This window comes from Lethenteron reissneri, chromosome 1, assembly GCF_015708825.2.
Source record: "Lethenteron reissneri isolate LAM-NWPU_2019-01 chromosome 1, ASM1570882v1, whole genome shotgun sequence".
NCBI classification, from domain to species: Eukaryota; Metazoa; Chordata; class Hyperoartia; order Petromyzontiformes; family Petromyzontidae; genus Lethenteron; species Lethenteron reissneri.
This window is the reverse complement of record NC_083779.1, coordinates 4,282,219-4,305,723: the sequence shown is the minus strand read 5'-3', so window position 1 is coordinate 4,305,723 and position 23,505 is coordinate 4,282,219. Positions and strand designations below refer to the sequence as shown.

The 23,505-nt window shown below is 49.8% G+C and overlaps 4 protein-coding genes across 6 annotated transcripts in view; 3 read left to right on the top strand and 1 right to left on the bottom strand.

Annotated features, from left to right (window-relative positions):
- SNRPA1 (small nuclear ribonucleoprotein polypeptide A') overlaps positions 1-23,505 on the top strand; it is an 840,838-nt gene that overhangs the window by 545,316 nt on the left and 272,017 nt on the right. The gene's annotated exons all lie outside the window — the stretch shown is intronic.
- Positions 1,348-3,460, top strand: LOC133357183 (blood plasma apolipoprotein LAL2-like). The gene has a single exon (XM_061575040.1). The coding sequence runs from the start codon at positions 1,465-1,467 to the stop codon at positions 2,038-2,040; it is 576 nt and encodes a 191-aa protein (XP_061431024.1). The 5' UTR covers positions 1,348-1,464; the 3' UTR covers positions 2,041-3,460.
- On the top strand, positions 6,796-8,908 carry LOC133357335 (blood plasma apolipoprotein LAL2). Its single transcript, XM_061575264.1, has one exon. The coding sequence runs from the start codon at positions 6,913-6,915 to the stop codon at positions 7,486-7,488; it is 576 nt and encodes a 191-aa protein (XP_061431248.1). The 5' UTR covers positions 6,796-6,912; the 3' UTR covers positions 7,489-8,908.
- LOC133345534 (small conductance calcium-activated potassium channel protein 2-like) overlaps positions 15,106-23,505 on the bottom strand; it is a 47,347-nt gene continuing 38,947 nt past the window's right edge. For 2 of the 3 annotated variants that reach the window (XM_061556423.1, XM_061556588.1), the window contains exons 8-10: positions 22,844-22,913; positions 21,486-21,822; positions 15,106-18,815 (exon numbers count right to left, since the gene is read on the bottom strand). In XM_061556423.1, coding sequence (XP_061412407.1) covers positions 18,751-18,815; positions 21,486-21,822; positions 22,844-22,913 — 472 coding nt within the window. In that variant the 3' untranslated portion in view covers positions 15,106-18,750. Of the gene's footprint in view, positions 18,820-21,485; positions 21,823-22,843; positions 22,914-23,505 lie in introns of all 3 variants that reach the window. The other variant, XM_061556506.1, reaches the window with a different exon arrangement.

Genomic DNA, 23,505 nt, shown 5'->3' with positions numbered 1-23,505 from the left:
ACAAGAACCCCACGCAAACTCCAAATACACAGCAGGCGTCAGGGTCGGGATCGAATTCACGACCTCCTGCACACCAGGCGAGGTAGTTAACATCTCCTAGCCACCATGATGATGATGACGAGAAAGAAATAGACACGCAAACTCCAAATATACAGCAGCAGGCGTCAGGGTCGGGATCGAACCCACGATCTCCTGCACACCAGGCGAGGTAATTAACATCTCCTAGCCACCGTGATGATGATGAGAGATACACGCAAACCCCAAATATTCAGCAGCAGGCGTCTGGGTCGGGATCGAATCCATGACCTCCTGAATATCAGGCGAGGTAGTTAACATCTCCTAGCCACCGTGTTGATGATAAAAGAGAGAGAGGCACGCAAACTCCAAATATACAGCAGCAGGCGTCAGGGTCGGGATCGAACCCACGACCTCCTGCACACCAGGCGAGGTAGTTAACATCTCATAGCCACCGTGATGATGATGAGTAAGAGAGAGACACGCAAACTCCAAATATACAGCAGCAGGCGTCAGGGTCGGGATCGAATCCACGACCTCCTGCGTACCAGGCGAGGTAGTTAACATCTCCTAGCCACCGTGATGATGATGATGAGAGAGAAATAGACACGCAAACTCCAAATATACAGCAGCAGGCGTCAGGGTCGAGATCGAATCCACGACCTCCTGCGTACCAGGCGAGGTAGTTAACATCTCCTAGCCACCATGATGATGATGACGAGAAAGAGATAGACACACAAACTCCAAATATACAGCAGGCGTCAGGTTCGGGATCGAACCCACGAGCTCCTGCATACCAGGCGAGGTAGTTAACATCTCACAGCCACCGTGATGATGCGGCCGGGCGTGGTGCTGGCCACCCACCCCTTTGGTGCTCAGTGTAGGTCATCATAGATGCTCACAAACAGCACTTTCCTCCAAAAGGGCTGTCAAGGATATACGGGGGATCGATGTCTTGCGTGTGTGTATGCCTTTGGCTTTGTTGCGCATGTATGCATGCATGTCTGATTATGTATGCACGAATGTCTGCACATGCATGTACGCATTTTGCACTCATCATCAAATGTACCTTGACCATGTCCTGTCAATGCAATCTCAGCTCCTCGTGTCTCCGTGTCCACAAATTTTCCTGGCTTACTCCCGCTGGCCGGTATCCAAGCGGCAGGCAGCCAGACCTCCTCGTTCTTGTGGCGGGAGCCCTCTTGCTACCACCCCTTTGGCCCGGCCCTGTATGAGGACAAGGATGGGGGTGGGGGGGGTGAGGGAGGAGGGATTGGTCAACACGTGGAGCTGGTGGACCAGCCGATCCCTATATAAGCACTCACCACCGCCACCACTCTCCACTCTTGCTCTCCAGCAGCCAACGAGACCTCCTCTCTGCACACAGACAGTTGCCACTGTCAAAGGAGAGACCGGACCACCACCAGCCCAACAACTCCAAGCGCCACCATGCTGTCGATGAAGATGACCCACGCGGCAGGCCTCCTCCTGCTCGTCCTGGCGGCCTACGTCCAAGCCGACGAGACGCAGCTGGTGCCGGCCAGTGGCAAGACGTACCTGGAGACGGCGCTCGAGAGGCTGCACAGCTACGGCGAGGCGGTCAGCGGCGACAAGGCGGACGGCATCATGACCGAGGCCCGCGAGTTCGTGGAGCAATTCATGGAGGAGTTCCAGGCGAAGGCGCTCCCCGAGGGGGTCACGACGCACAAGCTCGCCGAGGAGATGGCCGAGGCGGCCAACGCCAAGCTGGTGCCCATCCTGCAGGCAGCCAAGGCCGGCATTGAGCGCGCCACGGCCCACCTGCACGAATCGGCGCCGCTCATCATCAAGGTGCGCGGCTTCATCGAGTCCAAGCGCGGCGTGATGTGGGCCTACCTGGCGGCGCTGGCTGAGCGGGCGAAGAAGGCCAAGCTGGATGACACCCTCAAGGGCGTACGAGATGGCTTGACGGCCCTCACCATGTCCAGCCTTGGACTGATGAAGGAGGTGAAGGAGATCGCGAGCGCGCCGCCACCCGCTCAATAAGAAGTCCTGCCGAGGAGAGGGGGTCATGGCAAAGCCGTGCGTTGCTGCCAACTCCCAGGGTGGAGAAGGTTTAGTTGGTAGTGGAGCCCTTCCCCTCTTTCTTAAGTGCTGCTCTCTCTGAAAAAAAAAAGTGTGATCATTTCCTTGGGGGAAATTTTTTGTTGTTGCCCTAAATGCTTCTTCGGGTTGTTGTGTGGGACAGCTTGACGTGCAGGCGGGGATTGCCCTCCAGAGTTATCATCGAGGCCACCTGAAAAAAAATGTTTGAGCGGACTGTCGGGAAAGTTTTGGGCGGAGGTCACTTTTTTGACTGCTTGAAATGTTCTTTAAAAGTCTGCATGAATCATTTTTTTTATTGAGTTGTCCACAATTTTCACCTTCATGTGGTGTGTGGAGGTTTTTTTTTCTTTCGAGTTTGCATGTTCGATGATAATTTTAACAACAACAAAAACTTCATGATCCTTGTCATGGATTTCAGCTCGACTTCATGCTTGGATTTTGAGATTTTTTTTCATCTTTGTTTTTGGGGTATCTGCGACTAAAATGTGTGTCACCCTTTGGTAGTAGTAACGAACGAATGGACAATATCTGGTCTGCGTCCTTTGATGAATATTATGTCCGGCTCTTTTGAACCGGGGGAAAGAGATGTAACTCAAGTTAACGTTTCCAAAATTACACTCTCGCGTCTTTGAGACTTGCAAGAGGGTCGGCGTAGTTGACAAGCGCTTTGTGGGAAGTAGATTTTAGTTTGGTTTTACGAGAATGATTTTTAAGAGATCCCTTGCGCTAAACCCGTATTTTTTCTTCCCTTTACGTACTTGTGAAACGTGCAACGGGACGCATTCGTGATCGGGTGGCGAGAAAGGAGACAGCTTTACGCCTTTTTTTTGGTGGCGAACGTAACACAAATCTACAATTAGATTTGTTTTTTTTAAATATGACCGTTTCCCACCAAAAAAAAATGCTGACCACCTTAACTCTATATCTACATACACATTCGCGCGACTAATAACGAGTTAGTGGAAAATACAATGCGTGTAAAAAAATAATATAACCAGATAATAATACGCAGATTTTGCTTTGACGGTATATGTAGGAATGCCGTCATTCCAGCTCAAAATATCACCGTCGCGTTATTCCCGAGGTAACATCGAGTTTATTTTGTTTTACTTTCAAGACTTAACTCGTTATTAATCGTGCGAAATGACTTGACGATGTTTGTTCCCCCAAAATGAATTACGGTCTTTAAACACATCGTTTAAAAAAAAGTTTTATTTACGCGAGCATGCATGCCGCCCATTTCCGTTGTTGGTCAACAAGTCCAATCTCGTGTTTTACTTTTGTCTTGCAGACACAAATAATTGTGGTGTTTAGAGCCATGACTTCATGTTCAATCCAATAAAAATTGTGATCGGTGAAAGTGAGAGATTTGTATCCATTTCATCATCGTGAACAAAAAAAATACCATTTTATACCCGCTTAAATATTTGTTGTTTTGTAAAAAAAGATACACAAACAACATACAAAGACAAAGTTCGACCCGTACAGCCTTAACAGATTGTTGTTGGCAAGTTGGTGTCAGCGTTCAAGCAACACGCCCGACCGCCTTTGTCTCCCCCACACGCTGTTGTTAATCTACGAACCAGAAACTAAACGTTTATATTTAAAGGCCGAGTCGACCTAGGAGAGACGCCGCCCTTAAGAATGCGATATCAATCGCCACTGATGTGTTTAGCCTTGGATTGTTAACGAAAGTGCCCTAAGCACTGCGCCACCGTTCACCACCATCCCATTCACACACAAAGGCTCTATACTCTTTTGTTATTTCGGTAAAGTCACGTAGGTATAAAATAAAATTAATCACGACTTAAAGCTTTCGTGACTGCAGGGATTCATCTTCTTGGTTCTTTCAGTAAAGTCACGTAGAAGGGAAATCATCAAATAATAAAAATAAAACATAATAAAATACAATTCTCACGACGTTTCGGCCACAACGCAAGCAGCCATCCTCAGGTGAAGAACAGGGCTGTCGGAAAGACATTCAGACGCTGTCTTTCCGACAGCCCTGTTTTATTATTATTTCAATTCTACTTGACTTTACCCAAAGAACCAAGAAGATCAATCACGACGTTTCGGGCGCACACACACAAGCGTCCGTCATCAGGCTGGAAAAGCATGGTCCTGCTGATCATCACCACCTAACCATGATCTATCCACGGCTGGATGACCATGCTTTCCACCTGATGACGGACGCTTGTGTGTGTGTTGCGCCCGAAACGTCGTGATTGATTGTTTATTTTCTACCTACGTGATTTTACCGAAAGAACCAAAGAGTATGGATTCCTGCAGTCACGAAAGCTTCAAATCAAGATTGTCCCCTGTGCAGTCGCTCACAATAGTGCCGGAGTAAGCTAGTGCGAGGCCTGTAGCATGATGTTATAAAGAAGCCCTGAATAAATAAAAACACTAAAATATGAAAACACAATTATTTTACTTGTACAGTCAAGTAATTGTATTTTTTCATTTGCTATACAGCCAGATAATACGACAAATCGATCACCTTAAACACACAGTCGTTCGTTAAAGTTGAAGGCGGCATAGTACTATAGTAATAGAGCAAGTGCAGAATCACTGAACCGGAATTGATAGTTTGAAAGCGTTTAGCGCTGGAGGGAGACTGCCTCCAACTGCCCAGCAGCAGCGTCCTTCACGATCCTCCTCCACAGAGGTCGATCTTGACACCGCTGGTACCGCTCATCGGCAAGTCCGCTCAGCTCCACGTCCTCCCGTAACAGCATCAGCTCCATCTCTTCTCTAGCCCGTGTCGTGCCCGTTTAGCCCCCTCGATCCAACGAAAAATAAGCGTTACACGCACACTTTACACGCACACACACACGTTACACACACACTTTACACACACACACACACGTTACACACACACTTTACACACACACACGTGACACACACACTTTACACGCACACACACGTTACACACACACACACACTTGTTACACACACTAACACGCACACTTTACACACACACTTTACACACACACACACTTTACACACACACACTAACACACACTTTACACACACACACGTGACACACACACTTTACACACACACACGTGACACACACACACGTTACACACACACACGTTACACACACATGTTACAGACACACTTTATACAGCACACACACACTAACACGCACACGTTACACACACACACGTTACACATACACGTTACACACACACGTTACGCAGATCCCCCTACAAACAAAGACAAGAACCCCACGCAAACTCCAAATACACAGCAGGCGTCAGGGTCGGGATCGAATTCACGACCTCCTGCACACCAGGCGAGGTAGTTAACATCTCCTAGCCACCATGATGATGATGACGAGAAAGAAATAGACACGCAAACTCCAAATATACAGCAGCAGGCGTCAGGGTCGGGATCGAACCCACGATCTCCTGCACACCAGGCGAGGTAATTAACATCTCCTAGCCACCGTGATGATGATGAGAGATACACGCAAACTCCAAATATTCAGCAGCAGGCGTCTGGGTCGGGATCGAATCCATGACCTCCTGAATATCAGGCGAGGTAGTTAACATCTCCTAGCCACCGTGTTGATGATAAAAGAGAGAGAGGCACGCAAACTCCAAATATACAGCAGCAGGCGTCAGGGTCGGGATCGAACCCACGACCTCCTGCACACCAGGCGAGGTAGTTAACATCTCATAGCCACCGTGATGATGATGAGAAAGAGAGAGACACGCAAACTCCAAATATACAGCAGCAGGCGTCAGGGTCGGGATCGAACCCACGACCTTCTGCACACCAGGCGAGGTAGTTAACATCTCCTAGCCACCGTGATGATGATGATGGAAGAGAGATAGACACGCAAACTCCAAATATACAGCAGGCGTCAGGGTCGGGATCGAATCCACGACCTCCTGCGTACCAGGCGAGGTAGTTAACATCTCCTAGCCACCGTGATGATGATGATGAGAGAGAAATAGACACGCAAACTCCAAATATACAGCAGCAGGCGTCAGGGTCGAGATCGAATCCACGACCTCCTGCGTACCAGGCGAGGTAGTTAACATCTCCTAGCCACCATGATGATGATGACGAGAAAGAGATAGACACACAAACTCCAAATATACAGCAGGCGTCAGGTTCGGGATCGAACCCACGAGCTCCTGCATACCAGGCGAGGTAGTTAACATCTCACAGCCACCGTGATGATGCGGCCGGGCGTGGTGCTGGCCACCCACCCCTTTGGTGCTCAGTGTAGGTCATCATAGATGCTCACAAACAGCACTTTCCTCCAAAAGGGCTGTCAAGGATATACGGGGGATCGATGTCTTGCGTGTGTGTATGCCTTTGGCTTTGTTGCGCATGTATGCATGCATGTCTGATTATGTATGCACGAATGTCTGCACATGCATGTACGCATTTTGCACTCATCATCAAATGTACCTTGACCATGTCCTGTCAATGCAATCTCAGCTCCTCGTGTCTCCGTGTCCACAAATTTTCCTGGCTTACTCCCGCTGGCCGGTATCCAAGCGGCAGGCAGCCAGACCTCCTCGTTCTTGTGGCGGGAGCCCTCTTGCTACCACCCCTTTGGCCCGGCCCTGTATGAGGACAAAGGATGGGGGTGGGGGGGGTGAGGGAGGAGGGATTGGTCAACACGTGGAGCTGGTGGACCAGCCGATCCCTATATAAGCACTCACCACCGCCACCACTCTCCACTCTTGCTCTCCAGCAGCCAACGAGACCTCCTCTCTGCACACAGACAGTTGCCACTGTCAAAGGAGAGACCGGACCACCACCAGCCCAACAACTCCAAGCGCCACCATGCTGTCGATGAAGATGACCCACGCGGCAGGCCTCCTCCTGCTCGTCCTGGCGGCCTACGTCCAAGCCGACGAGACGCAGCTGGTGCCGGCCAGTGGCAAGACGTACCTGGAGACGGCGCTCGAGAGGCTGCACAGCTACGGCGAGGCGGTCAGCGGCGACAAGGCGGACGGCATCATGACCGAGGCCCGCGAGTTCGTGGAGCAATTCATGGAGGAGTTCCAGGCGAAGGCGCTCCCCGAGGGGGTCACGACGCACAAGCTCGCCGAGGAGATGGCCGAGGCGGCCAACGCCAAGCTGGTGCCCATCCTGCAGGCGGCCAAGGCCGGCATTGAGCGCGCCACGGCCCACCTGCACGAATCGGCGCCGCTCATCATCAAGGTGCGCGGCTTCATCGAGTCCAAGCGCGGCGTGATGTGGGCCTACCTGGCGGCGCTGGCTGAGCGGGCGAAGAAGGCCAAGCTGGATGACACCCTCAAGGGCGTACGAGATGGCTTGACGGCCCTCACCATTTCCAGCCTTGGACTGATGAAGGAGGTGAAGGAGATCGCGAGCGCGCCGCCACCCGCTCAATAAGAAGTCCTGCCGAGGAGAGGGGGTCATGGCAAAGCCGTGCGTTGCTGCCACCTCCCAGGGTGGAGAAGGTTTAGTTGGTAGTGGAGCCCTTCCCCTCTTTCTTAAGTGCTGCTCTCTCTGAAAAAAAAAAGTGTGATCATTTCCTTGGGGGAAATTTTTTGTTGTTGCCCTAAATGCTTCTTCGGGTTGTTGTGTGGGACAGCTTGACGTGCAGGCGGGGATTGCCCTCCAGAGTTATCATCGAGGCCACCTGAAAAAAAATGTTTGAGCGGACTGTCGGGAAAGTTTTGGGCGGAGGTCACTTTTTTGACTGCTTGAAATGTTCTTTAAAAGTCTGCATGAATCATTTTTTTTATTGAGTTGTCCACAATTTTCACCTTCATCTGGTGTGTGGAGGTTTTTTTTTCTTTCGAGTTTGCATGTTCGATGATAATTTTAACAACAACAAAAACTTCATGATCCTTGTCATGGATTTCAGCTCGACTTCATGCTTGGATTTTGAGATTTTTTTTCATCTTTGTTTTTGGGGTATCTGCGACTAAAATGTGTGTCACCCTTTGGTAGTAGTAACGAACGAATGGACAATATCTGGTCTGCGTCCTTTGATGAATATTATGTCCGGCTCTTTTGAACCGGGGGAAAGAGATGTAACTCAAGTTAACGTTTCCAAAATTACACTCTCGCGTCTTTGAGACTTGCAAGAGGGTCGGCGTAGTTGACAAGCGCTTTGTGGGAAGTAGATTTTAGTTTGGTTTTACGAGAATGATTTTTAAGAGATCCCTTGCGCTAAACCCGTATTTTTTCTTCCCTTTACGTACTTGTGAAACGTGCAACGGGACGCATTCGTGATCGGGTGGCGAGAAAGGAGACAGCTTTACGCCTTTTTTTTGGTGGCGAACGTAACACAAATCTACAATTAGATTTGTTTTTTTTAAATATGACCGTTTCCCACCAAAAAAAAATGCTGACCACCTTAACTCTATATCTACATACACATTCGCGCGACTAATAACGAGTTAGTGGAAAATACAATGCGTGTAAAAAAATAATATAACCAGATAATAATACGCAGATTTTGCTTTGACGGTATATGTAGGAATGCCGTCATTCCAGCTCAAAATATCACCGTCGCGTTATTCCCGAGGTAACATCGAGTTTATTTTGTTTTACTTTCAAGACTTAACTCGTTATTAATCGTGCGAAATGACTTGACGATGTTTGTTCCCCCAAAATGAATTACGGTCTTTAAACACATTGTTTAAAAAAAAGTTTTATTTACGCGAGCATGCATGCCGCCCATTTCCGTTGTTGGTCAACAAGTCCAATCTCGTGTTTTACTTTTGTCTTGCAGACACAAATAATTGTGGTGTTTAGAGCCATGACTTCATGTTCAATCCAATAAAAATTGTGATCGGTGAAAGTGAGAGATTTGTATCCATTTCATCATCGTGAACAAAAAAAATACCATTTTATACCCGCTTAAATATTTGTTGTTTTGTAAAAAAAGATACACAAACAACATACAAAGACAAAGTTCGACCCGTACAGCCTTAACAGATTGTTGTTGGCAAGTTGGTGTCAGCGTTCAAGCAACACGCCCGACCGCCTTTGTCTCCCCCACACGCTGTTGTTAATCTACGAACCAGAAACTAAACGTTTATATTTAAAGGCCGAGTCGACCTAGGAGAGACGCCGCCCTTAAGAATGCGATATCAATCGCCACTGATGTGTTTAGCCTTGGATTGTTAACGAAAGTGCCCTAAGCACTGCGCCACCGCTCACCACCATCCCATTCACACACAAAGGCTCTATACTCTTTTGTTATTTCGGTAAAGTCACGTAGGTATAAAATAAAATTAATCACGACTTAAAGCTTTCGTGACTGCAGGGATTCATCTTCTTGGTTCTTTCAGTAAAGTCACGTAGAAGGGAAATCATCAAATAATAAAAATAAAACATAATAAAATACAATTCTCACGACGTTTCGGCCACAACGCAAGCAGCCATCCTCAGGTGAAGAACAGGGCTGTCGGAAAGACATTCAGACGCTGTCTTTCCGACAGCCCTGTTTTATTATTATTTCAATTCTACTTGACTTTACCCAAAGAACCAAGAAGATCAATCACGACGTTTCGGGCGCACACACACAAGCGTCCGTCATCAGGCTGGAAAAGCATGGTCCTGCTGATCATCACCACCTAACCATGATCTATCCACGGCTGGATGACCATGCTTTCCACCTGATGACGGACGCTTGTGTGTGTGTTGCGCCCGAAACGTCGTGATTGATTGTTTATTTTCTACCTACGTGATTTTACCGAAAGAACCAAAGAGTATGGATTCCTGCAGTGACGAAAGCTTCAAATCAAGATTGTCCCCTGTGCAGTCGCTCACAATAGTGCCGGAGTAAGCTAGTGCGAGGCCTGTAGCATGATGTTATAAAGAAGCCCTGAATAAATAAAAACACTAAAATATGAAAACACAATTATTTTACTTGTACAGTCAAGTAATTGTATTTTTTCATTTGCTATACAGCCAGATAATACGACAAATCGATCACCTTAAACACACAGTCGTTCGTTAAAGTTGAAGGCGGCATAGTACTATAGTAATAGAGCAAGTGCAGAATCACTGAACCGGAATTGATAGCTTGAAGGCATTTAGCGCTGGAGGGCGACTGCCTCCAACTGCCCAGCAGCAGCAGCGTCCTTCACGATCCTCCACAGAGGTCGATCTTGACACCGCTGGTACCGCTCATCGGCAAGTCCGCTCAGCTCCACGTCCTCCCGTAACCGCATCAGCTCCATCTCTTCTCTAGCCCGTGTCGTGCCCGTTTAGCCCCCTCGATCCAACGAAAAAAAAGCGTTACACACATACTTTACACGCACACACGTTACACACACACACACTTGTTACACACATGCTACAGACACACTTTACACAGCACACGTTACACACACACGTGGCACACACGTTACACACACACATTACACAGATCTCCCTACAAACAAAGACAAGATCCCCCGTATAGCCTTAACAGACTGTTGGGGAAAGTGTGGAGGGAAAAAATGGAGGACCCAGAGATAAATCCACGCGACCATGGGGAGAGAGAGAGACACGAAAACTCCAAATACACAGCAGCAGGCGTCAGGGTCGGGATCGAACCCACAACCTCCTTCATACCAAGCAAGGCAGTTAACATCTCACAGCCACCGTGATGATGATGAGAGAGGAAGACACGCAAACTCCAAATATACAGCAGCAGGCGTCAGGGTCGGGATCGAACCCACAACCTCCTTCATATCAAGCAAGGCAGTTAACATCTCACAGCCACCGTGATGATGATGAGAGAGAGAGAAGCACGCAAACTCCAAATATACAGCAGCGGGCATCAGGGTCAAGATCGATCCCACGACCTCCTGCACACCAGGCGAGGTAGTTAACATCTCACCACTCCCGGGAGGACGACCACCGGGGAGACGGAGCGATGAGTCCAGCTCGTGCGCAGGCGGCAGCTGGATCGTTGCTTCCCTACGCGGGATTGTGAAGAGATGGCGACGGCCTGGAAGAGACCTTCATCCAGCAGTGGATGATGGATCCCTGATGAATTGAGGCGAATTCATTGTTGGAGTAGTGGCGCGATGATCAGCGCACCGCGCTACAAGCCCCGGCCACCTGAGTTTGATTGTGGCCAGCGGCATCCGAACGAGTCCGTTCACCAACCAACACGTACTGACCGGCGTGGTGAAGTATGGTCGAACGCAAGCAAGCCCCATTCCCCCCCACACGCACGGTGTGGTATGCGGTAGGGGGGGGGGGGAGATGAATTAATCCATCCAGCAGTGGAATGCCATCGATAGAAGCTGTGCAATGAATTGTAAAGATCGATAAGCCAGTAAATTATTGTAACGGCTGGCTCGGTGCGCTATTGTCAATGCATTTAATTAGGGCGAGAGCGGTTTCAATTAAGCAACAGCTACATCAGAGCCCCCCACTCCCCCCCCCCGCTAGCCTAGCCCCCCACCCCCTCACTTACCCCGCCCCCTCCCCCCCGATCAGGAACAAAATGAACTCACGAAGTCCACTGCCGGATAATAAGACGCACCCCAAACACGTGTTCCCGCTTGTCAATCGAGGTCTACGTAACCAAGACAAAGAAACCCGTATAGCCTCTGAACAGACCGTAGGGGGCACGTGACATATGAAAGCCGGCAGGGCACCCGATGGGGTTGTGTGGTCAACATCGCGCCGGGAACTCATTGAGTCGACCTCGTGGCCATTCGGAACCTCTCTGAGAGAAGCACACACACACACAAACCCTGGGCTTCAACTCAGAGCCTCAGTGGTCCAATGGCCCAGTGTCACTGGCAGGCCATTATGAACATTTCTGAGTCCCAGGTCTCTAGCCCATCACAGCAGTGGACTGGCTCAGTGTCACCGACACGGCCATTATGAACATCTCTATGACCCAGGTATCTAGCCCATCACAGCGATGGCCACTGGCCCAGTGTCACCGACACGGCCATTATGAACCTCTCTGAGTCCCACGTCTCTAGCCCGGCACAGTGGTGGCCACTGGCTCAGTGTCACCGACACGGCCATTATGAACATCTCAGAGTCCCAGGTCTCTAGCCCAGCACAGCGGTGGCCACTGGCTCAGTGTCACTGGCAGGCCATTATGAACATCTCTGAGTTCCAGGTCTCTAACCCATCACAGCAATGGCCACTGGCTCAGGGTCACCGACACGGCCATTATGAACATCTCTGAGTCCCAGGTCTCTAACCCAGCACAGCGGTGGCCACTGGTTCAGTGTCACCGACACGGCCATTATGCACCTCTCAGAGTCCCACGTCTCTAGCCCATCACAGTGGTGCCACTGGTTCAGTGTCACCGACACGGCCATTATGAACATCTCTGAGTCCCAGGTCTCTATCCCATCACAGCGGTGACCACTGGTTCAGTGTCACCGACACGGCCATTATGAACCTGAGTCCCAGGTCTCTAGCCCAGCACAGCGGTGGACTGGTTCAGTTTCACCGACACGGCCATTATGAACCTCTCTGAGTCCCACGTCTCTAGCCCATCACAGCGGTGGCCACTGGCTCAGTGTCACCGACACGGCCATTATGAACCTGAGTCCCAGGTCTCTAACCCATCACAGCGGTGGCCACTGGCTCAGTGTCACCGACACGGCCATTATGAACCTCTTTGAGTCCCACGTCTCTAGCCCATCACAGCGGTGGCCACTGGTTCAGTGTCACCGACACGGCCATTATGCACCTCTCTGAGTCTCAGGTCTCTAGTCTATCACAGCGGTGGTCACTGACTCAGGGTCACCGACACGGCCATTATGCACCTCTCTGAATCTCAGGTCTCTAGCCCATCACAGCGGTGGTCACTGACTCAGGGTCACCGACACGGCCATTATGCACCTCTCTGAGTCCCAGATCTCTAGCCCAGCACAGCGGTGCCACTGGCTCAGTGTCACTGACACGGCCATTATGAACATCTCTGAGACCCAAGTCTCTAGCCCATCACTGGCTCAGTGTCACCGACACGGCCATTATGAACTCCTCTGATCCCACTCGGTCACTTTCCTTGCCACGGCCAGACAATGGAGCCGCGGCTATTCAGTGATTAATGATGATTAAACGCCAATGAAATGAACGGGACTGCGTTACTGCAACCCTGCCTGCTCACCCCATGCATCACTTGGGAGCTCCAGTGGGCGGTGTGTGTTCCGAGTCGCGTGATGAATGCTGCGTCTAAAAAAAATGTAAAAGCTGGCTCTCAAAATACACTCATCGATTAAAAACCACGTTTTGACGTGCGGGTGAGTGGATGGTCTCGGTCCGGTCGCCGGCGACTTTCATGGAGGCGCGTGTACGTTTACGTAGACCCGTAGACTCAGAGCAAAAATACAGCAGGGTATGTATGACTAATGCCTATGTACCCTCTACCAATGTAGACATATGCCTATGTGTCCCTATTTTACAGTATATATGTAGACCTGTATCTATGTAGACCTATACTTAGCTAGGATTATGCATTCCCATAACTTGGCAGAGCTCTCTCCCTTTGTAGACCTATGCCTATTTATTTTACGTTAATGATTAAGTCACTTCAAGGGCATCAAAGTGGCTCTTGTTCAAACTAACGTCGGGGACAGAGCCCATCTCGGTTGGCAACCCTGTGCGAGCGGTGGAAATTCCCCATTTCTATGACGGGGCCTTCATTGAATTTTCTACGAACGGTTTAACTCGCGTGCAGAAGCTGGATGGACTCATTGTGGAATCGCGAGACCTTTGAGAGACGGGCGACGGCTTGGGAGAGGCCGTCATCCAGCGGCGCATCGATCACGGCCGATGACGAACACCTCCATGCGATGGGGCCGTGGTTTACGCCTACTGCGCCATGAACCAGAGGTCGCAAACGGGTACCCGATACCCGTACCCTACCTGATACCCGTACCCGGCTGGGTACGGATAGCCGTTTGCGACCCTGGTGCGGCCGGGTACGGGTACAGGTAGGCCGTTAGTCACTGGTGAGTAACCGTTTGTCACTCATTTCGGGTAGGGTACGGGTACGGGTAGGGTACGGCTACCTGTACTCGGCCGGGTACGGGTACCCATTTGCGACCCTGGTGCGGCCGGGTACGGGTAAGGAATCAAAACCCGTTTGCGACCTCTGCCATGAACCCGGCGAATTGAGGGGTTGACTTTCGGCCACGGCAGACATCATCAGTGGCGGGTGACATCTGAAGCGGTCCTCACGCCCACCACCACAGCCTCCCCCGCCCCCCGCCACCATCCACGCCTTCACCACAATCGCACTCAAGTACGGTCGAACAACCACCCACCCATGAACCGCAAGATGCGAGGAGGTTCTTCCTCCAGCAGTGGATTGACAAGGGGCAGTAGGTTATCACTTGTCAAAGACGGTCATAGCGTCGCGCGCTTTCAGACGGCCGCTTCTGCGCTTCTACGGCCGTCTGGAACACTCTTCATTCCGATAATTAGGAAGCCACTAGTACTGCTTTTTGTGTTTAGTTTGTTATTCTTCCCCCGCACCTCCGATTTGCACGGTTGGCTACGTGGGGTGTGAAAGAAATGGCTCCCTGGGTAACTGAATGTTGTATGAGCACAGTATCGTGTTATTCGAAGGGTCAAAGTTTAAAGAATCTTTTACCGGCGAATTACTCAATTGGGGCACAACACGCAAGAACATCTGAAATTATTATTCAGGCTGAGCAAGGGTTTCCCTGGGTAACTAAATGGTAAAGGAACACAGAATCGGGCTATTCGAAGGGTCAAGGTTTAAATAATCTTACCGGCGAATTACTAAATTAGGGCACAACACGCAGGGACATCTGAAATGACTCTTCAGGCTCAGCGAGGGTTTCCCTGTGTAGCTGAATGGTGTAGGAGTACAGTACTGGCTTCGCGAATGGAATGACACAACGGACAAACACGAGTGGAATAACAATTTGAGCAGCAACCAAAAAAAAACCAGCCGAGTGTTTTTTTTTTCTTCAGAAAAGTATTGATTTATTCATTATATAATTAATAACAATTGTAATAATTTATGACATTTCTTGTATGAAGTATCGTGGGTGTTTAGTGTACAATAAGGCTGCAGTATTTTTATTTATTTATATATATATAAAACAACAGCTGCCACTCAAACCGGAGACGCCACGTCCCCGGACAAAAAACAATCACCACGCGGGTTGCAAGCCGCGCGCGCGTGTGCCACCCGCGTGTGCCACCCGCGTGTGCACGTGCCACCTGTGTCGCGCGCGTGCCACCCGCGTCGCGCGCGCACGTGACACCCACGTCGCGCTTGCGCGCGCACGCGCGCGCACGCGCTGATGGGCGCCACGCGCGCTCGTGTTGTTCGGCGGATGTGCGTGGCGCCCCCCCATTTGGGAGGTGCCGCTTGAGTGCTGCTTTTTTTGGGAGAAAAAAATAAAACAAAAATTAAAAAAATATCGAACTTCGCACTTGGGAATGCACTCGGAACAAACGTCGGCTTGAGCGACGCGTGGCTCTGCGCCGAAGCTGGACGCACCCGTTTGATACCGGGAGTCGAACTTTAACCCTGATCGCTTGCGGGACACACGAATACACGTTGATAAAGGCGTGACATCTGGAAAGAGGTTGATTTAATTTTGGCTCGGGCGAGTTCTGCACGATTCTTATTCTTTCAGTGCCGCTTTGTGGCAAGTCGGCAGCGGATAAAATTGGAGATGAACTGTCCCCCTGCCATGTGAATGTGGATGTTCCACCACTGCCTCCAGGGTCAGCATGGTATATTCGCACTGCACCTCCCCCCCCCCCCTTGAGTTTTTGGCTTTTCTAATGAATCCTAAGTGTCTGTAAATCATCCAAGTTTGGCACTGCCCTGACCACCGACCTAGGCACCTGCTATAACCACCGATATGGCCAAGAATATCGCCACCAATAGGGCCACCGCCACCACCATGGCCACAAATACCGCCATTAACATGACCGCCACCAACTGGTACGACTATGGCCACCACCACCAAGATGACCACTAATATGGCCAACAACGTAGCAACAGGCACCAATATGGCCGCCGCCGCCACCACCGATGCGGCCACGAACACGGCTAGTATTGTGCTCAATACCACCAACATGGCCACCGACGCCAACATGGCCACCGCCACCAATATGGCCGCCGCCACCACCACCATGGGCAACGCTGCCATCGGCGCGGCTGTGAGACTGGACGGACATTTTGATTGCGCGCGCATAATTATATTTGGGTGCATTTTTTTAGAAAAGTGATGGAATTGATTCAACGCGGCGTTACTTTCAATTCAAGTAACGAAAGGCCTTGGGTGTATCTCGTCATGGCCGTTACATTTACACTGGGATCACAAAACAGTACACTACTCAAAACGAAATCAATACAGCAAAGTACTGAACACGTGTCTCCATGTGCGTCTATGTGTCGTGTTGTGTTTGTCTGTGTGCGCGTGCACGTGCATAAGCATATGAAGTCGTGCGTTTCCGTATTACGTAAGTGACATTAGTGTGTGTTGCTATATGTACGAGTTCACGTTAGGTAGGTGTACGTGTTCGTAGATATGTCTGTTGCCAGCACACAGTTGGCACAATCGGGGGCACTGGTGGTCTACCTGCCAGTCATCTCAGTCAACCCGTAACACCTGGGTCTGTCTCATGTCCATCTGCTACAGGCAGATGTGTATAGAAATTCAACAGGACCTACATCTCTGGTTTATTGACCTGGTCAAGGCCAATGATACCATCACGAGGCCAGGGCTCTGGATTATTTTTCGTACTTTCGGGCTTCATGACCCTCTGCTCACAATCATAAGTATCTTCATGTTGGTAAAGCTGCTTGGCCAAGAATCAGGGCCATATCCTGTTCACCTTGGGGTACGACAGGGATGCCCTCTGTCCCCTACATTATTTAACGTATTTTTTACCACGTAGTTTTAGAACCATTCCAAACTGTAACAGAGAAATTTCCATCTGGTACAAACACAATGGGAGACTGATCAATGCCCTGGAGCGGTCACGGGATGGCTCTCTAATGTTGATGATCTGGTAATTGAGAAGGCATTGGAGGCATTGGAGACTCTGCCGCTGAACCTGGAGCATGCTTTAAATGTGCCGACTGGCCTGCCTATGATCCATCCTGGGTTCAACCAGGCTGGATTGTGTGAGCTCACAGATCCTTGAAAGATCTGGACATTCCATCAGTGAGCTCCTCTGGCAAGCAAGGCTGTGTTGGCTGGGTCATGCTGCCCACACTGGACAGCCAAAGCACCAAGCGCTGTGGCGACATCACCAACATTACGTGCCCATGCGTGCGTGTACCTATGTGTGTCTCCGTGTGTCTGTACTTGCCCCGACAGCCTACACAGGCTGTATGTTCGTGTTTGTGCGTGTATCCGCGCGCGCGTGCGTGCGTCTGCGCACACGACAGATCATTTAAGGCTCTGCGAATGTTGCACAAATGGAGGAACTCAGCGGTGTGTTCTGGTCCACAAAAAACGAGACTTTGTAGTCTTCATTTTGGCTCCATTACAGTCCTGCTCCTCTTTGCTGCTTGTTAACGACATTTAGTTTGACGCAATTTCCTCAACGTCTTTTCCATGTCGGGAAAAATATAGTTCTCAAATAACAACGATCAGAACAGTGGTAATAACAACGATGATGATGATGATACCGAGTTGAGCTTTAACGCCATTCCATCTCGCGCGATCCGTCAAGCCGACCACATAACGCAGTCGAACCCGTGGCCTCCTTGCTTGTGCGGTGGAGGGAGTCGCTCGCCTCTGCTCCACCTGGTCGCGCTGGGTCGTTGTGACTGTTGCCGGGAGATGATGATGATGCGGGAGACGATGCAGGAAATGTGGAGAGCGTCGCTGTTTCTCACGAGATGCTCTCGTACAGTGGGGGCAACATGGAGTGCGAGGGTGTCGCCAGGCCGCCGCCACCACCGCCAAGATGGCCGCCGCCACTGCCATCAAGATGGCCACCGGTACCAAGATGGCCACCAGCGCCACCACTAAGATGGCCGCGGGTGCCAAGATGGCCACCGGCAACAAGATGGCCGCGGGCGCAGGCGCCTCCACCGACCTGGCCGCCGTCCCCCTGAGCGCCGCCAAAATGGCCGCCGGCACCAAGATGGCGGCCAGAGCTAAGATGGCCGACAGCGCTGACATCAATGTGGCCGCCGGTGCTGACACCGCCAGCTCTGGTGACGCCACCGTGCCCGGAGTTGATTTCGTCACCTGCACACACGCAGGCCCACACAAGGGCTCCTCCGTCTGTCTGTCTGTCCATCTGTAAGTCCCTGTGTGTGTGCAAGTCAGTCCGTCTCTTTGTGGGTCTCTAAGTCCGTGTGTTTGTCTGTCTCCCTGTCCATCTGCAAGTCTGTGTGCGTGTGTCCAATTCAGTTCGTCTGTGTGTCTGTCTGAGTTTCTGTACGTTCCTGTGCGTGTTTTATCGTCAACGCGTCAGTCTGGAAATCTGTCTTTAGGTCTGTGTATCTGTCTGTATGTCTGTGAGTACATCTGCCATCTGATTGTCTATATACAGTATGTATTTTTCTCTGTTCGAAACTGTGTCTGTCTACCTATCTGTGTGCCTCTCCATAACTGTGTGTCTACGTCTGCCAGTGTGTCAGTCAATTCAGTACGGCCGAGTGTTAATACGTCTCTCTGTTTCTGTAAGTCTGTGCGTGTCTGTCGACGTCTTGGTCAGTCAGTCACTCTGCCCGTCCGTTTGTAAGTCTGTCCCGGGGTATGTACGTCTGTACGTCTGTAAGTCTGTCTGGTCGTCAAAGCCGTGGGATCGTTAGAAATGTGGAACATCGTCAGCATCATCTTCACAACAATGAATGACAAATATTAATAAATCACTCAATTTGGATTACACAGAGGGCAGCAATCATCGCCCCCTGCTGGCAGACTAATACCCAGAATAGAGGTTTTTTGGGTTAGATCGCGTAAATATATCAATATGTCATTAAACCCGCCACCACCCGACACAGCCACCTAGTAAGGGTTGTCACGTAGACAGAACGTGCCAATTCGTCACTAGTACAGCACACCGGTGTGTTGGAGAGCCAAGCCACAACATTTACAATCTTGAGTGCCACATTTTGCCAGTCATTTTATAATAATACAACCACGCTTATAACGCGACCATTTCAAATAGACACTGTTTCCATCAAAATCCTGCAGTTGGATCGTATTCATGAGAAGTTCCAGAAAGTAAGACGCATCCCAAAGCTGTGCTGGTGTGGCGGTAAAGTTACACCGCATATTCCTCAAAATGTATGCCTTTACTCTCAAAAACTTTGCAGGATCCATTATCGTCAAGCAAAGTCTTTTGAGACTCAGTGAGGCTTTTCTGGGTACATATGCGGAGCATTAATTATGATAAACACGACGTTTCGTCAGTAATTACAACCAGCTTCATCAGGCGACAGCCAGATTTGTGGAGAAATCGTCCTGTTTCGTTCCTTAAATAGAGGGGTAGATACGATGACATCACTTGGGGGGGGATTAATGAATGCCTATAAATGACTATGGGTATCCACTATGGGTATCCATTGCATAAACCATGTGCATTATGCAAGCCTATTGTTCTTGTACTTCTTGACGGTTGTGTGTACTAAAATAGCCGTACCAACGATAATCCTTTACACCATTGGAACCTCATTTGCCAGTAAAAATATGATAATTGGTTTTTTACCCTTCTATCTGGTAACAAAACTGACACCTTTTTTACAAAAAGTCATGTTTGCATAGACCACAATACCTGCAGTCATAATTCAAACAAAAAACATAACTCTGATAATGTATGCACTGTCCTTGAAGTTGATTGGTCCACACCCGAGACAGCTTTCCTTAGAGCCTAGTCTCACATGGGTTGGACCAGATGATGCCAAAAGGCCAAAAGGCGTCATCTGGTCCAACCCATGTGAGACTAGGCTCTAAAGAAAGCTGTCTCGAGTGTGGACCAATCAATTTCAAGGACAATGCATACATTATCAGAGTTATGTTTTTTGTTTGCATTCCTACTGCAGGTATTGTGGTCTATGCAAACATGACTCCTTGTAAAAAAGGTGTCAGTTTTGTTGCCAGATAGAAGGGTAAAAAAACAATTATCAACGGTAATCCTTATTGAAGTATTGCGACCTGTATAGGCATGCATCTAAACAAGGTATTATTTGATGATTCGCTTCCAAGCAGCACCAACTCTGTAGCTATCCGAACAGTTACAATTATTTTAATTTCTCTCAATTTCGATTCTCTAATTAGTCTTGGCCAATTGTAACTAGTTTTGCACAGAGCTTTGACATTATCAATATTAATTGAGTGTCCTTGTTGGCATGCGTCTTCTGCTACTGCTGACTGTTGTATTTGGGAGTATTTAATATTTATTTGGTGTTCTTTTAGTCTCGTGCTGATCATTCGTCTTGTTTGCCCAACATAACATTTGCCACAAGTGCAATTAATCCGGTACACACCTTCTGTTGATAGCTTCGGTAATACATCTTTTGTACCAGATATTAATTTCTGTATTTTATGTATCGTGCCAAATCCAAACATCTGGCTAGTTTATCAGTTACGTCCGCAATGTACAGTGTTTCAATAGTTTTAACGACTTTGTCAGTTTCAATGCTCGTGTTATTTGATTTGGTTTTGGCATTCAATGCCCTGTTGATTTGTGCACCATTGTAACTGTGCTTCTTTAACATGTTTAATTTCACTTCTCAGACTATCACCATCTGATATTTTATTAGCTCGATGTACGAGTGTCTTGATGAGAGCGGATTTCTGTGCGTTTTCTTTCGGTTAGCGCTTTGTGTTATTTTTCGATTTAAAGCTTTCGTGACTGCAGGGATTCATCTTCTTGGTTCTTTCGGTAAAGTCACGTAGAAGGGACATAATAAAATAATAAAAATAAAACATAATAAAATAATTCTCACGACGTTTCGGCCACAACGCAAGCAGCCGTCCTCAGGTGAAGAACAGGTCTGTCGGGAAGACAGACGCTGTCTTCCCGACAGACCTATTCTTCTCTGTCTTCCGAAACGTCGTGAAAATTATTTTATTATGTTTAATTTTTATTCTTTTATTATTTCCCTTCTACGTGACTTTACCGAAAAAACCAAGAAGAAGAGCTTTGTGTTATTTTACCATTTCAACCACGTCCGAACAGAATATCCATGATTTTTTTGATGATTTAGAAATTCGTTAAGTGTATCTTTGCCGTGCGGCCCAAGCCACCAAGCGGAGGCTTTTAGTGTGCTTCCAGCTATTGCTTTTGTTTCAAAATCTTCCATGTACAAATTCCGCTGACCCGCTACTTGCATGCTGACCAATACCAGCGTACCGACCGCTACACGAGGAACTCTCTTGAACAGAGCGAAGTTTTGACAACCCCCATCGGGGCGTCTCCACTTCACGTTGCCCGGCGTCACTCACCGCTGCCGCTGCTGCTGCTGCCGCTACCGCTGCTGCCGCTCACGATCCGCGGCGGAGTCGGCTGCTGCTGCTGCTGCCGTTTGACGATCGGAGCGACGGGGGGCACGGCCGGGGAGGCCCCTCCGGCGGGGACCGCCGCGGGGGCGGTGAGGGCGGTGGGGGCGGTGGGGACGTGGAGGGGATATTGCGTGGCCAGGAGCCGGGCGAGCAGCGCGGGAAGCGCGTGGACACTCTCGGCCAGCGCGTCCACCTTGCCCTCGAGAGCCGCCACGCGCTTCTCCGTGTCCTCGCTGCGTTCGTGCAGCTCCGACACCATGTCGTACATCACGTTCTGCGTCTACGCAGGGACAATACAGAGACAGCGTGTCGTACATCACGTTCTGCGTCTACGCGGGGACAATACAGAGACGGCGTGACGTACATTACGTTATGTGTCTATGTGGGGACAACACGGGGACACCGTGTTGTACATCACGTTCTGCGTCTACACAAAGACAACGTGGAGACACCGTGTCGTACATCACATTGTGCGTCTACGCGGGGACACCACAGAGACAGCGTGTCGTACATCACGTTGCGTGTCTACACAGAGACAATGCGGAGACACCGTGTCGTACATCACATTGTGTGTCTACGCGGGGACAACGTGGAGACACCGTGTCGTACATCACGTTCTGCGTCTACGTGGGGACAACGTGGAGACAACGTGTCGTACATCACGTTCTGCGTCTACGTGGGGACAACGTGGAGACAACGTGTCGTACATCACGTTCTGCGTCTACGTGGGGACAACGTGGAGACAACGTGTCGTACATCATATTCTGCGTCTACACAAAGACAATGCGGAGACACCGTGTCGTACATCACGTTGTGTGTCTACGTGGGTACAACGTGGAGACACCGTGTCGTACATCATATTCTGCGTCTACACAGAGACAATGCGGAGACACCGTGTCATACATCACGTTCTGCGTCTACGCAGAGACAACGTGGAGACACCGTGTCATACATCACGTTCTGTGTCTACGTGGAGACAACACGGAGACAGCGTGCCGTACATCACATTGTGTGTCTATGTGGGGTCAACGTGGAGACACCATGTTGTACATCACATTGTGTGTCTACGCGGGGACAACACAGAGACACCGTGTCATACATCACGTTCTGTGTCTACGCAGAGACAACGTGGAGACACCGTGTCGTACATCACGTTCTGTGTCTACACAGAGACACCACAGAGACACCGTGTCGTACATCACGTTGCGTGTCTACGCAGAGACAACACGTTGTGTGTCTACGCGGGGACACACGGGGACACGGAGCCGCGGGAGAGGTGGCGCTGCGGTGTCCGGGCTCACCTTGGCCAGGTCGATGAGAGTGTTGGCCTGGTCGTTCAGCTTCCTCTGCTCCATCTTGACACTGCGCAGCCTGAGACCCACACAGACACACACTCACCACTCACTCACACGCTCACCACTCACTCGCCACTCACTCACCACACACTCACCACTCACTCACTCACCAGCCTTCACCGCTCACTCACCACTCACTCACTCACCACACACTCACCACTCACCAGACTCACTCACCACTCACTCACTCACCACACACTCACAACTCACACACTCACCACTCACTCACCACTCACCAGACTCACCACTCACTATCACGCACTCACTACTCACTCACCACTCACCAGACTCACCACTACACGCTCACCACTCACTCACTCACCACACACCAGACTAACCACTCACTCACCACTCACTCACCACACACTCACCACTCACTCACCACACACTCACCGCTCACTCACCACTCACCAGACTAACCACTCACTCACCACTCACTCAGTCACCACTCACACACTCACTGGCTCACCACTCACTCACTCACCACTCACTTATACACTCACTCACTCACCACTCACCAGACTCACCACTCACTCACAACTCACTCAGTCACCACTCACACACTCACTGGCTCACCACTCACTCACTCACTCACCACTCACTTATAC

Coding starts and splice junctions, on each gene's coding strand:
- LOC133357183 (XM_061575040.1), top strand. CDS start 1,465: ATGCTGTCGATGAAGATGACCCACGCGGCAGGCCTCCTCCTGCTCGTC.
- LOC133357335 (XM_061575264.1), top strand. CDS start 6,913: ATGCTGTCGATGAAGATGACCCACGCGGCAGGCCTCCTCCTGCTCGTC.